Source organism: Panulirus ornatus, chromosome 63, assembly GCF_036320965.1.
Source record: "Panulirus ornatus isolate Po-2019 chromosome 63, ASM3632096v1, whole genome shotgun sequence".
In the NCBI taxonomy this organism is placed as follows: domain Eukaryota; kingdom Metazoa; phylum Arthropoda; class Malacostraca; order Decapoda; family Palinuridae; genus Panulirus; species Panulirus ornatus.
In genome coordinates, this window is record NC_092286.1 from 26,390,338 (window position 1) to 26,409,455 (window position 19,118).

General features: G+C 42.6%; 1 protein-coding gene across 6 annotated transcripts in view; it reads right to left on the reverse strand.

Annotated features, from left to right (window-relative positions):
* Window positions 1–19,118, reverse strand: part of LOC139745940 (uncharacterized) — a 226,610-nt gene that overhangs the window by 161,453 nt on the left and 46,039 nt on the right. For 4 of the 6 annotated variants that reach the window (XM_071656634.1, XM_071656635.1, XM_071656633.1 and 1 more), the window contains exon 2: window positions 8,562–10,270. The exons of the other annotated variants lie outside the window; for them this stretch is intronic. In XM_071656634.1, the coding sequence (XP_071512735.1) occupies window positions 8,562–8,835 (274 nt within the window). In that variant the 5' untranslated portion in view covers window positions 8,836–10,270. The remainder of the gene's footprint in view (window positions 1–8,561; window positions 10,271–19,118) is intronic. 6 annotated transcript variants of the gene reach the window in all.

The window sequence follows — 19,118 nt, forward strand, 5'->3', positions numbered from 1 at the left end:
TCATAACATGCAGTAAGACCTGCATCATAACATGCAGTAAGACCTGCATCATAACAAGCAGTAAGACCTGCATCATAACAAGCAGTAAGACCTGCCTCATAACATGCAGTAAGACCTGCCTCATAACATGCAGTAAGACCTGCATCATAACATGCAGTAAGACCTGCATCATAACATGCAGTAAGACCTGCATCATAACATGCAGTAAGACCTGCATCATAACATGCAGTAAGACCTGCATCATAACATGCAGTAAGACCTGCATCATAACATGCAGTAAGACCTGCATCATAACATGCAGTAAGACCTGCATCATAACATGCAGTAAGACCTGCATCATAACATGCAGTAAGACCTGCATCATAACATGCAGTAAGACCTGCATCATAACATGCAGTAAGACCTGCATCATAACATGCAGTAAGACCTGCATCATAACATGCAGTAAGACCTGCATCATAACATGCAGTAAGACCTGCATCATAACATGCAGTAAGACCTGCATCATAACATGCAGTAAGACCTGCATCATAACATGCAGTAAGACCTGCATCATAACATGCAGTAAGACCTGCATCATAACATGCAGTAAGACCTGCATCATAACATGCAGTAAGACCTGCATCATAACATGCAGTAAGACCTGCATCATAACATGCAGTAAGACCTGCATCATAACATGCAGTAAGACCTGCATCATAACATGCAGTAAGACCTGCCTCATAACATGCAGTAAGACCTGCATCATAACATGCAGTAAGACCTGCATCATAACATGCAGTAAGACCTGCATCATAACATGCAGTAAGACCTGCATCATAACATGCAGTAAGACCTGCATCATAACATGCAGTAAGACCTGCATCATAACATGCAGTAAGACCTGCATCATAACATGCAGTAAGACCTGCATCATAACATGCAGTAAGACCTGCATCATAACATGCAGTAAGACCTGCATCATAACATGCAGTAAGACCTGCCTCATAACATGCAGTAAGACCTGCATCATAACATGCAGTAAGACCTGCATCATAACATGCAGTAAGACCTGCATCATAACAAGCAGTAAGACCTGCATCATAACATGCAGTAAGACCTGCATCATAACATGCAGTAAGACCTGCATCATAACAAGCAGTAAGACCTGCATCATAACAAGCAGTAAGACCTGCATCATAACATGCAGTAAGACCTGCATCATAACAAGCAGTAAGACCTGCATCATAACAAGCAGTAAGACCTGCATCATAACAAGCAGTAAGACCTGCATCATAACAAGCAGTAAGACCTGCATCATAACATGCAGTAAGACCTGCATCATAACATGCAGTAAGACCTGCCTCATAACATGCAGTAAGACCTGCCTCATAACATGCAGTAAGACCTGCATCATAACATGCAGTAAGACCTGCATCATAACATGCAGTAAGACCTGCCTCATAACATGCAGTAAGACCTGCCTCATAACAAGCAGTAAGACCTGCATCATAACATGCAGTAAGACCTGCCTCATAACAAGCAGTAAGACCTGCATCATAACAAGCAGTAAGACCTGCATCATAACATGCAGTAAGACCTGCCTCATAACATGCAGTAAGACCTGCATCATAACATGCAGTAAGACCTGCATCATAACATGCAGTAAGACCTGCCTCATAACATGCAGTAAGACCTGCATCATAACAAGCAGTAAGACCTGCATCATAACATGCAGTAAGACCTGCATCATAACATGCAGTAAGACCTGCATCATAACATGCAGTAAGACCTGCATCATAACATGCAGTAAGACCTGCCTCATAACATGCAGTAAGACCTGCATCATAACAAGCAGTAAGACCTGCATCATAACATGCAGTAAGACCTGCATCATAACAAGCAGTAAGACCTGCCTCATAACATGCAGTAAGACCTGCCTCATAACATGCAGTAAGACCTGCATCATAACATGCAGTAAGACCTGCATCATAACATGCAGTAAGACCTGCCTCATAACATGCAGTAAGACCTGCCTCATAACAAGCAGTAAGACCTGCATCATAACATGCAGTAAGACCTGCCTCATAACAAGCAGTAAGACCTGCATCATAACATGCAGTAAGACCTGCCTCATAACAAGCAGTAAGACCTGCCTCATAACAAGCAGTAAGACCTGCCTCATGATCCAGTCCACCTCATGTGAAGACAACATACATGACCCATATATATCATCAGGTCAGCTGGGCATGTGTTTACAACTGTAAACATTACAACATAACTGAGAACGAAATTACAGAAAATGGGCGTTGGTACGTATAAGAGAAAACGTAGTGAGTAATGTGTGGAGGGTAGACTATATACAAGACCGAGTGAGGCAGATGTGAAGAACTTCTCACTATATTTCCTCATTATCAATTATATCACACACTCACAACTATCATCATGTACTTCCCTACACTTGTACCTCATACATTCCTCACATGAATGTTTCTCACACTAGGATAATCACCATAACATTGTTAACAACCTACACTACAACAATCATAACACAAGATCAGTGACTTCACTCATAACCTCACAACAACCACTCATAACCCCACGACTTAACATGACACATTAAACACAATCAAACTAAACTTTCACAACATCTTACACAAGTTGTGACTCAATATATCAAAGCCATAACAACTGTGTCAGGTAATATGTGAACACACGTACCTGGTCTGCCACTGTATGTACGGGTTATGTACCCGTGAGGCTGAGTACACCCGGGTTATGTACCCGTGAGGCTGTTTACACCCGGGTTACGTACCTGAGGTGTGTACACCCGTGAGGTAGAGTGTGAGGGTGGCAGCTGGTGTTATATAATGAAGCCTCACACTAACAACTGCTCACGTCATACATACGACACCTGCATGGTTGTAACGTATGTACACCTGCATGGTTGTAACGTATGTACACCTGCATGGTTGTAACGTATGTACATCTGCATGGTTGTAACGTATGTACACCTGCATGGTTGTAACGTATGTACATCTGCATGGTTGTAACGTATGTACACCTGCATGGTTGTAACGTATGTACACCTGCATGGTTGTAACGTATGTACATCTGCATGGTTGTAACGTATGTACACCTGCATGGTTGTAACGTATGTACATCTGCATGGTTGTAACGTATGTACACCTGCATGGTTGTAACGTATGTACACCTGCATGGTTGTAACGTATGTACATCTGCATGGTTGTAACGTATGTACACCTGCATGGTTGTAACGTATGTACACCTGCATGCTTGTAACGTATGTACATCTGCATGGTTGTAACGTATGTACACCTGCATGGTTGTACCGTATGTACACCTGCATGATTGTACCGTATGTACACCTGCATGATTGTACCGTATATACACCTGCATGGTTGTAACGTATGTACACCTGCATGGTTGTAACATATGTACACCTGCATGATTGTAACGTATGTACGCCTGCATGGTTGTAACGTATGTACACATGCATGGTTGTACCGTATGTACACCTGCATGATTGTACCGTATGTACACCTGCATGGTTGTAACATATGTACACCTGCATGGTTGTAACATATGTACACCTGCATGGTTGTAACATATGTACACCTGCATGGTTGTACCGTATGTACACCTGCATGGTTGTACCGTATGTACACCTGCATGGTTGTAACATATGTACACCTGCATGGTTGTAACGTATGTACACCTGCATGGTTGTAACGTATGTACACCTGCATGGTTGTACCGTATGTACACATGCATGGTTGTAACATATGTACACCTGCATGGTTGTAACGTATGTACACCTGCATGGCTGTAACGTATGTACACCTGCATGGTTGTAACGTATGTTCACCTGCATGGTTGTAACGTATGTACACCTGCATGGTTGTAACGTATGTTCACCTGCATGGTTGTAACGTATGTACACCTGCATGGTTGTAACGTATGTACATCTGCATGGTTGCAGCGTATGTACACCTGCATGGTTGCAACGTATGTACAACTGCATGGTTGTAACGTAAGTACACCTGCATGGTTGTAACGTATGTACACCTGCATGGTTGTAACGTATGTACACCTGCATGGTTGTAACGTATGTACACCTGCATGGTTGTAACATATGTATACCTGCATGGTTGTAACGTATGTTCACCTGCATGGTTGTACCGTATGAATACATGCATGGTTGTAACGTATGCACACCTGCATGGTTGTAACGTATGTACACCTGCATGGTTGTAACGTATGTATACCTGCATGGTTGTACCTTATGTACACCTGCATGGTTGTAACGTATGTACACCTGCATGGTTGTAACGTATGCACACCTGCATGGTTGTAACGTATGTACATATGCATGGTTGTAACATATGTACACCTGCATGGTTGTAACGTATGTACACCTGCATGGTTGTAACACATGTACACCTGCATGGTTGTAACATATGTACACCTGCATGGTTGTAACATATGTACACATGCATGGTTGTAACATATGTACACCTGCATGGTTGTAACATATGTATACCTGCATGGTTGTAACATATGTATACCTTGCATGGTTGTAACATATGTACACCTGCATGGTTGTAACATATGTATACCTGCATGGTTTTAACATATGTACACCTGCATGGTTGTAACATATGTATACCTGCATGGTTGTAACATATGTACACCTGTATGGTTGTAACATATGTATACCTGCATGGTTGTAACATATGTATACCTTGCATGGTTGTACCGTATGTACACCTGCATGGTTGTAACATATGTATACCTGCATGGTTGTAACATATGTAAACCTGCATGGTTGTAACATATGTATACCTGCATGGTTAAAACGTATGTACACCTGCATGGTTAAAACGTATGTACACCTGAATGGTTGTAACGTATGTACACCAGCATGGTTGTAACGTATGTACATCTGCATGGTTGTAACATATGTACACCTGAATGGTTGTAACATATGTACATCTGGATGGTTGTAACATATGTACACCTGCATGGTTGTAACATATGTATACCTGCATGGTTGTAACGTATGTACACCTGAATGGTTGTAACTTATGTACACCTGCATGGTTGAACCGTATGTACATCTGCATGGTTGTAACATGTACACCTGCATGGTTGTAACACATGTACACCTGCATGGTTGTAACGTATGTACACCTGCATGGTTGTAACGTATGTACACCTGAATGGTTGTAACTTATGTACACCTGCATGGTTGAACCGTATGTACATCTGCATGGTTGAAACATGTACACCTGCATGGTTGTAACACATGTACATCTGCATGGTTGTAACATATGTACACCTGCATGGTTGTAACATGTACACCTGCATGGTTGTAACGTATGTACACCTGCATGGTTGTAACACATGTACACCTGCATGGTTGTAACGTATGTACACCTGCATGGTTGTAACACATGTACACCTGCATGGTTGTAACATATGTACACCTGCATGGTTGTAACACATGCACACCTGCATGGTTGTAACGTATGTACACCTGCATGGTTGTAACATATGTACATCTGCATGGTTGTAACGTATGTACACCTGCATGGTTGTAACATATGTACACCTGCATGGTTGTAATGTATGTACACCTGCATGGTTGTAACATATGTACATCTGCATGGTTGTAACGTATGTACACCTGCATGGTTGTAACATATATACATCTGCATGGTTGTAACGTATGTACACCTGCATGGTTGTAACGTATGTACACCTGCATGGTTGTAACATATATACACCTGCATGGTTGTAACATATATACATCTGCATGGTTGTAACGTATGTACACCTGCATGGTTGTAACATATATACATCTGCATGGTTGTAACGTGAGGAGAGGAAGTTTTACGTGTGTGTGTGTGTGTGTGTGTGTGTGTGTGTGTGTGTGTGTGTAATCAAACATCAGTTGATGTAATGTACACAAAGTTGTGATCAAATCCTTTCCTTAAACAAGTCCAATGAACAATAAATAACCACATATCTGTAACCACATTATGCTGTACCACATTATGCTGTACTACCACAGCAGTCATCATGTAACCACATTATGCTGTACCACTACAGCAGTCATCATGTAACCACATTATGCTGTACCACATTATGCTGTACCACTACAGCAGTCATCATGTAACCACATTATGCTGTACCACTACAGCAGTCATCATGTAACCACATTATGCTGTACCACTACAGCAGTCATCATGTAACCACATTATGCTGTACCACATTATGCTGTACCACTACAGCAGTCATCATGTAACCACATTATGCTGTACCACTACAGCAGTCATCATGTAACCACATTATGCTGTACCACTACAGCAGTCATCATGTAACCACATTATGCTGTACCACATTATGCTGTACCACTACAGCAGTCATCATGTAACCACATTATGCTGTACCACTACAGCAGTCATCATGTAACCACATTATGCTGTACCACTACAGCAGTCATCATGTAACCACATTATGCTGTACCACTACAGCAGTCATCATGTAACCACATTATGCTGTACCACTACAGCAGTCATCATGTAACCACATTATGCTGTACCACATTATGCTGTACCACTACAGCAGTCATCATGTAACCACATTATGCTGTACCACAACAGCAGTCATCATGTAACCACATTATGCTGTACCACTACAGCAGTCATCATGTAACCACATTATGCTGTACCACATTATGCTGTACCACTACAGCAGTCATCATGTAACCACATTATGCTGTACCACTACAGCAGTCATCATGTAACCACATTATGCTGTACCACATTATGCTGTACCACTACAGCAGTCATCATGTAACCACATTATGCTGTACCACATTATGCTGTACCACTACAGCAGTCATCATGTAACCAGCTGTAGATACAGAGACTCGTAATAATTTCCTATAATATCATCATCATGACTCGTAATAAGACAAATACAACCATTATAACCTCACTACCACCTGAACCCCACATGTTACGTTACCTGGTGATGGTGGAGCCTGAACCCCACATGTTACGTTACCTGGTCAGGTCACCCTGACCACAATGGAAGCCTCACTCTGGCCACAATGGCAGCCACAGTAAAACACGTACATAGTGAAGATGGTTGTGATGGGGTCATGCCACAGTACAACATATATATAGTGAAGATGGTTGTGATGGGGTCATGCCACAGTACAACATGTATATAGTGAAGATGGTTGTGATGGGGTCATGCCACAGTACAACATGTATATAGTGAAGATGGTTGTGATGGGGTCATGCCACAGTACAACATGTATATAGTGAAGATGGTTGTGATGGGGTCATGCCACAGTACAACATGTATATAGTGAAGATGGTTGTGATGGGGTCATGCCACAGTACAACATGTATATAGTGAAGATGGTTGTGATGGGGTCATGCCACAGTACAACATGTATATAGTGAAGATGGTTGTGATGGGGTCATGCCACAGTACAACATGTATATAGTGAAGATGGTTGTGATGGGGTCATGCCACAGTACAACATGTATATAGTGAAGATGGTTGTGATGGGGTCATGCCACAGTACAACATGTATATAGTGAAGATGGTTGTGATGGGGTCATGCCACAGTACAACATGTATATAGTGAAGATGGTTGTGATGGGGTCATGCCACAGTACAACATGTATATAGTGAAGATGGTTGTGATGGGGTCATGCCACAGTACAACATGTATATAGTGAGGATGGTTGTGATGGGGTCATGCCACAGTACAACATGTATATAGTGAAGATGGTTGTGATGGGGTCATGCCACAGTACAACATGTATATAGTGAAGATGGTTGTGATGGGGTCATGCCACAGTAAAACACGTACATAGTGAAGATGGTTGTGATGGGGTCATGCCACAGTACAACATGTATATAGTGAAGATGGTTGTGATGGGGTCATGCCACAGTACAACATGTATATAGTGAAGATGGTTGTGATGGGGTCATGCCACAGTACAACATGTATATAGTGAAGATGGTTGTGATGGGGTCATGCCACAGTACAACATGTATATAGTGAAGATGGTTGTGATGGGGTCATGCCACAGTACAACATGTATATAGTGAAGATGGTTGTGATGGGGTCATGCCACAGTACAACATGTATATAGTGAAGATGGTTGTGATGGGGTCATGCCACAGTACAACATGTATATAGTGAAGATGGTTGTGATGGGGTCATGCCACAGTACAACATGTATATAGTGAAGATGGTTGTGATGGGGTCATGCCACAGTACAACATGTATATAGTGAAGATGGTTGTGATGGGGTCATGCCACAGTACAACATGTATATAGTGAAGATGGTTGTGATGGGGTCATGCCACAGTACAACATGTATATAGTGAAGATGGTTGTGATGGGGTCATGCCACAGTACAACATGTATATAGTGAAGATGGTTGTGATGGGGTCATGCCACAGTACAACACGTATATAGTGAAGATGGTTGTGATGGGGTCATGCCACATGTTTGGTTCCTGACTTACCTTGTGTAAGAAGACATTCGTAGTGATCAGCGAGTGTAGCCACCTGTACACCCAGGGTGTGTACGTAGGGCAGGAGGTCAGAGGGTGTCAGGTGTGGGTGTGGGTAGAAGGTCAGAAGGTCAGGTAGGAGTGAGTATCTCTCATGCCGCGCACACACCGAGAAGATGAGAGCGCTGAACTGTGGGTCCAGGGAATAGTAGAGCATTACGGCGGTCTGTTGATTGCCGACACACACACCCAACCTCCTGCCTACCTCAACCCCAACACTCAACATAGAGGGAGGAACACCCGGGGTGTCACTGTGGGAGGCTCACCACCTCCTCCAACACTGCCGGTCCTCAGCCACCAACACTCTCACGTGACCTCACTCTCACCAACACAGTCCAATTCACCAACAACGTGTTCTGGATCAAGTTTTCTCAGTGGACTTTCGCCGTATATTAACGGCAGATGGTTCACTTTCCCGTTAACGGAACACAACAGTTACACTTGTAACATCACACATGGTCAACACGACCAGATGGGTCAATACTTCCACCATAACAGTGTAGTGATCCCTTCATGGTGAGCTGTGTGCTCCACCAAACTGTTCCTCCCTCACTCAGGCAGAGACACCTGTCCCCACCACAACACGTGTCCGCCCAGGAAACTGCTGTAGCACGTGTTCACGTCCACGTGTGTGAGGGTCAACTGGTGTAGCACGTGTTGACGTGCACGTGTGTGAGGGTGAAGTGGTGGGCAGGTGTTACCATGTGATGACTGGCAGGTGTGTGTGTGACCAGCTGTCCACGAGGTAACACCAGCTGGTTACACTAACACACATCATTCAACACCTGGTCACCGTTTCCAGCAGATGGTAATCCTGGTCAACACTCTCAAGTAACGTTACAAACTAGGTCACCAGGTAACAGACTGTCACACAGTAGGTCACTAGGTAACAGAGTGTCACACAGTAGGTCACCAGGTAACAGACTGTCACACAGTAGGTCACTAGGTAACAGACTGTCACACAGTAGGTCACCAGGTAACAGACTGTCACACAGTAGGTCACTAGGTAACAGAGTGTCACACAGTAGGTCACCAGGTAACAGACTGTCACACAGTAGGTCACTAGGTAACAGCCTGTCACACAGAAGGTCACCAGGTAACAGACTGTCACACAGTAGGTCACCAAGTAACAGATGGTAACAGTACGTCACCAGGTAACAGATGGTAACACCGGTCACCGGATAACAGATGGTAACACGACAGGTCACCGAATAACAGATGATAACACAGCAAGTCAGTAGGTAACGGATGATAACACGACAGGTCACCGGGTAACGGATGATAACACGACAGGTCACCGGGTCACAGATGGTAATACGACAGGTCACCGGGTCACAGATGGTAACACGACAGGTCACCAGGTCAAATACACATCAAGGAGGAGTGTGATTCACAGTATTAGCCAGTGGGCGCGCGTGGCGTGGTGGTGGGTCAGCAGGTGGTGGGTCAGCAGGTGGTGGGTCAGCAGGTGGTGGTGAGTGCCTCCCTGGGCAGCAGGTAGAGGCACCAGTCGGTGCGGGTGTCAGCAGGTGGTACAGTCATGATGGTCGTGGTCACACCACACGACCTACACACGACCCCAGGGGCGGGACGACCCCTGGGGCAGGACGACCCCTGGGGCAGGAGCAGCCGGCCACGTCAGGCTGGGTCTGGCTCCGGGTCTGGTAACACCAGGGGGAGAGAGAGAGGGTGTTAGTAACACTAAGAAGGTTAGTAACATGTTAGTAACACTAAGAAGGTTAGTAACATGTTAGTAACACTAGGAAAGTTAGTAACATGTTAGTAACACTAAGAAGGTTAGTAACATGTTAGTAACACTAAGAAGGTTAGTAACATGTTAGTAACACTAAGAAGGTTAGTAACATGTTAGTAACACTAAGAAGGTTAGTAACATGTTAGTAACACTAGGAAAGTTAGTAACATGTTAGTAACACTAGGAAGGTTAGTAACATGTTAGTAGTTAGGATAGATAAAGATAATATGACACTGTGGCTCAGGTCAACATGTATTACGAATCATGAATGACAACTTCAAGCGATACATACACTCACTCATCATGACCTTCCTGGAGATACATACACTCACTCATCATGACCTTCCTGGAGATACATACACTCACTCATCATGACCTTCCTGGAGATACATACACTCACTCATCATGACCTTCCTGGAGATACATACACTCACTCATCATGACCTTCCTGGAGATACATACACTCACTCATCATGACCTTCCTGGAGATACATACACTCACTCATCATGACCTTCCTCGAGATACATACACTCACTCATCATGACCTTCCTGGAGATACATACACTCACTCATCATGACCTTCCTCGAGATACATACACTCACTCATCATGACCTTCCTGGAGATACATACACTCACTCATCATGACCTTCCTGGAGATACATACACTCACTCATCATGACCTTCCTGGAGATACATACACTCACTCATCATGACCTTCCTGGAGATACATACACTCACTCATCATGACCTTCCTCGAGATACATACACTCACTCATCATGACCTTCCTGGAGATACATACACTCACTCATCATGACCTTCCTGGAGATACATACACTCACTCATCATGACCTTCCTGGAGATACATACACTCACTCATCATGACCTTCCTGGAGATACATACACTCACTCATCATGACCTTCCTGGAGATACATACACTCACTCATCATGACCTTCCTGGAGATACATACACTCACTCATCATGACCTTCCTGGAGATACATACACTCACTCATCATGACCTTCCTGGAGATACATACACTCACTCATCATGACCTTCCTGGAGATACATACACTCACTCATCATGACCTTCCTGGAGATACATACACTCACTCATCATGACCTTCCTGGAGATACATACACTCACTCATCATGACCTTCCTGGAGATACATACACTCACTCATCATGACCTTCCTCGAGATACATACACTCACTCATCATGACCTTCCTGGAGATACATACACTCACTCATCATGACCTTCCTCGAGATACATACACTCACTCATCATGACCTTCCTGGAGATACATACACTCACTCATCATGACCTTCCTCGAGATACATACACTCACTCATCATGACCTTCCTGGAGATACATACACTCACTCATCATGACCTTCCTCGAGATACATACACTCACTCATCATGACCTTCCTGGAGATACATACACTCACTCATCATGACCTTCCTGGAGATACATACACTCACTCATCATGACCTTCCTGGAGATACATACACTCACTCATCATGACCTTCCTGGAGATACATACACTCACTCATCATGACCTTCCTGGAGATACATACACTCACTCATCATGACCTTCCTGGAGATACATACACTCACTCATCATGACCTTCCTGGAGATACATACACTCACTCATCATGACCTTCCTGGAGATACATACACTCACTCATCATGACCTTCCTGGAGATACATACACTCACTCATCATGACCTTCCTGGAGATACATACACTCACTCATCATGACCTTCCTGGAGATACATACACTCACTCATCATGACCTTCCTGGAGATACATACACTCACTCATCATGACCTTCCTGGAGATACATACACTCACTCATCATGACCTTCCTGGAGACACATACACTCACTCATCATGACCTTCCTCGAGATACATACACTCACTCATCATGACCTTCCTCGAGATACATACATAACTTGATTTCCTTCCAACCTTGAAGAAGCATGATATATGTATGATCATAGTATGATACATGTATGATTATAGTATGATACATATATGATCATAGTATGATACATGTATGATCATAGTATGATACATGTATGATCATAGTATGATATATGTATGATCATAGTATGATATATGTATGATTATAGTATGATACATGTATGATCATAGTATGATATATGTATGATCATAGTATGATATATGTATGATCATAGTATATATGTATGATCATAGTATGATATATGTATGATTATAGTATGATACATGTATGATCATAGTATGATATATGTATGATCATAGTATGATATATGTATGATCATAGTATGATATATGTATGATCATAGTATGATATATGTATGATCATAGTATGATATATGTATGATTATGGTAGTATGTAGAGTATTACTCTCAATGACGTAAATCCATCCAATATGGTAGTTATAATATGTTATGAGGTTTATTCAACTTATTCAAATGATGAGGTTAATTTAGGTTAGGTTAGGTTAGGTTAGGTTAGGTTAGGGTCATTCCATCATGGAAGACAAGTTATGATATTGCAGTCAACTCATACACAACCTGACCATACACTCATACACAACCTGACCATACACTCATACAACTCATACGCAACCTAACCATACACTCATACAATGCATACACAACCTGACCATACACTCATACAACTCATACACAACCTGACCATACACTCATACAACTCATACGCAACCTGACCATACACTCATACAATGCATACACAACCTGACCATACACTCATACAACTCATACACAACCTGGCCATACACTCATACAACTCATACACAACCTGACCATACACTCATACAACTCATACGCAACCTAACCATACACTCATACAACTCATACACAACCTGACCATACACTCATACAACTCATACACAACCTGACCATACACTCATACAACTCATACACAACCTGACCATACACTCATACAACTCATATGCAACCTAACCATACACTCATACAATGCATACACAACCTGACCATACACTCATACACAACCTGACCATACACTCATACAACTCATACACAACCAGACCATACACTCAAAGTTATCATACAGTGTAAACAATCATAGTATAATATAAACATTGTTGTCAAGTGAAACTTTCATACGATGAAATGTTGTCAAATGGTTCGTTACGATTTCACATTTCATGTTACATAATTCATGTGTTAAGAGACGATATTAACGTAGTATTGTAACGAGGCAATGTTAACATCCAACAGATGATAATAACTTATGTTAATCTTGGTTAAATCTCTGTTAGTAGTTACCAAACACTCATGATATGTTACTGGTCAGGTTAGGGTAATATTGTTCACCTTAATTATCAAGATGTATTGATCTACCCATGACACTTGAGGTTATAATGTTGTATGATAATAACGACCCATAACACTTGAGGTTATAATGTTGTATGATAATAATGACCCATAACACTTGTGGTTATAATGTTGTATGATAATAATGACCCATAACACTTGAGGTTATAATGTTGTATGATAATAATGACCAATAACACTTGAGGTTATAATGTTGTATGATAATAATGACCCATAACACTTGAGGTTATAATGTTGTATGATAATAATGACCCATGACACTTGAGGTTATAATGTTGTATGATAATAATGACCCATAACACTTGAGGTTATAATGTTGTATGATAATAATGACCCATAACACTTGTGGTTATAATGTTGTATGATAATAATGACCCATGACACTTGAGGTTATAATGTTGTATGATAATAATGACCCATAACACTTGAGGTTATAATGTTGTATGATAATAATGACCCATAACACTTGAGGTTATGATGTATGATAATAATGACCCATAACACTTGAGGTTATGATGTATGATAATAATGACCCATAACACTTGAGGTTATAATGTTGTATGATAATAATGACCCATACCACTTGAGGTTATGATGTATGATAATAATGACCCATAACACTTGAGGTTATAATGTTGTATGATAATAATGACCAATAACACTTGAGGTTATAATGTTGTATGATAATAATGACCCATTACACTTGAGGTTATAATGTTGTATGATAATAATGACCCATAACACTTGAGGTTATAATGTTGTATGATAATAATGACCCATAACACTTGAGGTTATAATGTTGTATGATAATAATGACCCATAACACTTGAGGTTATAATGTTGTATGATAATAATGACCCATACCACTTGAGGTTATGATGTATGATAATAATGACCCATAACACTTGAGGTTATAATGTTGTATGATAATAATGACCCATAACACTTGAGGTTATAATGTTGTATGATAATAATGACCCATAACACTTGAGGTTATAATGTTGTATGATAATAATGACCCATAACACTTGAGGTTATAATGTTGTATGATAATAATGACCCATACCACTTGAGGTTATAATGTTGTATGATAATAATGACCCATAACACTTGAGGTTATGATGTATGATAATAATGACCCATTACACTTGAGGTTATAATGTTGTATGATAATAATGACCCATAACACTTGAGGTTATAATGTATGATAATAATGACCCATAACACTTGAGGTTATAATGTTGTATGATAATAATGACCCATACCACTTGAGGTTATGATGTATGATAATAATGACCCATAACACTTGAGGTTATGATGTATGATAATAATGACCCATAACACTTGAGGTTATAATGTTGTATGATAATAATGACCCATTACACTTGAGGTTATAATGTTGTATGATAATAATGACCCATACCACTTGAGGTTATGATGTTGTATGATAATAATGACCCATAACACTTGGTTATAATGTTGTATGATAATAATGACCCATAACACTTGAGGTTATAATGTTGTATGATAATAATGACCCATAACACTTGAGGTTATAATGTTGTATGATAATAATGACCCATGACACTTGAGGTTATAATGTTGTACGATAATAATGACCCATAACACTTGAGGTTATAATGTTGTATGATAATAATGACCCATTACACTTGAGGTTATAATGTTGTATGATAATAATGACCCATAACACTTGAGGTTATGATGTTGTATGATAATAATGACCCATAACACTTGAGGTTATAATGTTGTATGATAATAATGACCCATGACACTTGAGGTTATAATGTTGTATGATAATAATGACCCATAACACTTGAGGTTATAATGTTGTATGATAATAATGACCCATAACACTTGAGGTTATAATGTTGTATGATAATAATGACCCATAACAATTGAGGTTATAATGTTGTATGATAATAATGACCCATACCACTTGAGGTTATGATGTATGATAATAATGACCCATAACACTTGAGGTTATAATGTTGTATGATAATAATGACCCATAACACTTGAGGTTATAATGTTGTATGATAATAATGACCCATAACACTTGAGGTTATAATGTTGTATGATAATAATGACCCATACCACTTGAGGTTATGATGTATGATAATAATGACCCATTACACTTGAGGTTATAATGTTGTATGATAATAATGACCCATAACACTTGAGGTTATAATGTTGTATGATAATAATGACCCATTACACTTGAGGTTATGATGTTGTATGATAATAATGACCCATACCACTTGAGGTTATGATGTATGATAATAATGACCCATTACACTTGAGGTTATAATGTTGTATGATAATAATGACCCATAACACTTGAGGTTATAATGTTGTATGATAATAATGACCCATACCACTTGAGGTTATGATGTATGATAATAATGACCCATAACACTTGAGGTTATGATGTATGATAATAATGACCCATTACACTTGAGGTTATAATGTTGTATGATAATAATGACCCATTACACTAACATAATTCTTTACCAAACAATCAAACAACTTGTACTGGGTTGTTTACCTATATTGTGCTACTACCACAACTAGACTTACTAGCCTTCCTTAACTACTAGACTAACTAGTTTTCTTTGACTAAGTTAAAGTAACTTACTACTATTCTTTGACCTTACTACAAGACCTACTTATAACCTTTCATTAAGTTACGATCATGATGAAGTTATACTGGCATGAGCAGCAGTCATGATGTGTACCAGGTTGTGTACACCATGTCATTACACTCACGGCTTCTACACTCACGGCTTCTACACTCACGGCTTCTACACTCACGGGAGGAGGAGGTGGGCGGCCGTGTGAGTGTGAGGCAGGTGGTGGGCGGCTGCTGTGTGAGTGTGAGGGAGGTGGTGGGCGGCTGTGTGAGTGTGAGGGAGGAGGTGGTGGGCTGCTGTGTGAGTGTGAGGGAGGCGGTGGGCTGCTGTGTGAGTGTGAGGCAGGTGATGGGTGGCTGTGTGAGTGTGAGGGAGGTGGTGGGCTGCTGTGTGAGTGTGAGGGAGGTGGTGGGCTGCTGTGTGAGTGTGAGGCAGGTGATGGGTGGCTGTGTGAGTGTGAGGGAGGTGGTGGGCTGCTGTGTGAGTGTGAGGGAGGTGGTGGGCTGCTGCGTGAGTGTGAGGGAGGTGGTGGGTGGCTGTGTGAGTGTGAGGCAGGTGGTGGGCGGCTGTGTGAGTGTGAGGGAGGAGGTGGTGGGCTGCTGTGTGAATGTGAGGGAGGTGGTGGGCTGCTGTGTGAGTGTGAGGGAGGAGGTGGTGGGCTGCTGTGTGAGTGTGAGGGAGGTGGTGGGCTGCTGTGTGAGTGTGAGGCAGGTGATGGGTGGCTGTGTGAGTGTGAGGGAGGTGGTGGGCTGCTGTGTGAGTGTGAGGGAGGTGGTGGGCTGCTGTGTGAGTGTGAGGGAGGTGGTGGGCGGCTGTGTGAGTGTGAGGGAGGTGGTGGGTGGCTGTGTGAGTGTGAGGCAGGTGGTGGGCGGCTGTGTGAGTGTGAGGGAGGAGGTGGTGGGCTGCTGTGTGAGTGTGAGGGAGGTGGTGGGCTGCTGTGTGAGTGTGAGGGAGGAGGTGGTGGGCTGCTGTGTGAGTGTGAGGGAGGTGGTGGGCTGCTGTGTGAGTGTGAGGCAGGTGATGGGTGGCTGTGTGAGTGTGAGGGAGGTGGTGGGCTGCTGTGTGAGTGTGAGGGAGGTGGTGGGCTGCTGTGTGAGTGTGAGGGAGGTGGTGGGTGGCTGTGTGAGTGTGAGGGAGGAGGTGGTGGGCGGCTGTGTGAGTGTGATGGAGGAGGTGGTGGGCTGCTGTGTGAGTGTGAGGGAGGAGGTGGTGGGCTGCTGTGTGAGTGTGAGGCAGGTGGTGGGCTGCTGTGTGAGTGTGAGGGAGGAGGTGGTGGGCTGCTGTGTGAGTGTGAGGCAGGTGGTGGGCGGCTGTGTGAGTGTGATGGAGGAGGTGGTGGGCGGCTGTGTGAGTGTGAGGGAGGAGGTGGTGGGCTGCTGTGTGAGTGTGAGGCAGGTGGTGGGCGGCTGTGTGAGTGTGAGGCAGGTGGTGGGCTGCTGTGTGAGTGTGAGGCAGGTGGTGGGCGGCTGTGTGAGTGTGAGGGAGGAGGTGGTGGGCTGCTGTGTGAGTGTGAGGCAGGTGGTGGGCTGCTGTGTGAGTGTGAGGGAGGAGGTGGTGGGCTGCGGTGTGAGTGTGAGGCAGGTGGTGGGCGGCTGTGTGAGTGTGATGGAGGAGGTGGTGGGCGGCTGTGTGAGTGTGAGGGAGGAGGTGGTGGGCTGCTGTGTGAGTGTGAGGCAGGTGGTGGGCTGCTGTGTGAGTGTGAGGGAGGAGGTGGTGGGCTGCGGTGTGAGTGTGAGGCAGGTGGTGGGCGGCTGTGTGAGTGTGATGGAGGAGGTGGTGGGCGGCTGTGTGAGTGTGAGGGAGGAGGTGGTGGGCTGCTGTGTGAGTGTGAGGCAGGTGGTGGGCTGCTGTGTGAGTGTGAGGCAGGTGGTGGGCGGCTGTGTGAGTGTGAGGCAGGTGGTGGGCTGCTGTGTGAGTGTGAGGGAGGTGGTGGGCGGCTGTGTGAGTGTGAGGCAGGTGGTGGGCTGCTGTGTGAGTGTGAGGCAGGTGGTGGGCGGCTGTGTGAGTGGCTGGACTATTCTTGGTCAAGTGTGAAGGAATCATTGATTACCTCATGTCTCCCACAACCTCACACCTCATCATGTCAACAATCAACTCCGCATCACTTATTGCACTATCCATGTATACATGTATACATCACTTATTGCACTATACATGTATACATCACTTATTGCACTATCCATGTATACATGTATACATCACTTATTGCACTATACATGTATACATGTATACATCACTTATTGCACTATCCATATATACATGTATACATCACTTATTGCACTATCCATATATACATGTATACATCACTTATTGCACTATCCATATATACATGTATACATCACTTATTGCACTATACATGTATACATCACTTATTGCACTATACATGTATACATCACTTATTGCACTATCCATGTATACATGTATACATCACTTATTGCACTATACATGTATACATCACTTATTGCACTATCCATGTATACATGTATACATCACTTATTGCACTATACATGTATACATCACTTATTGCACTATCCATATATACATGTATACATCACTTATTGCACTATCCATATATACATGTATACATCACTTATTGCACTATACATGTATACATCACTTATTGCACTATCCATATATACATCACTTATTGCACTATCCATGTATACATGTATACATCACTTATTGCACTATCCATATATACATGTATACATCACTTATTGCACTATAC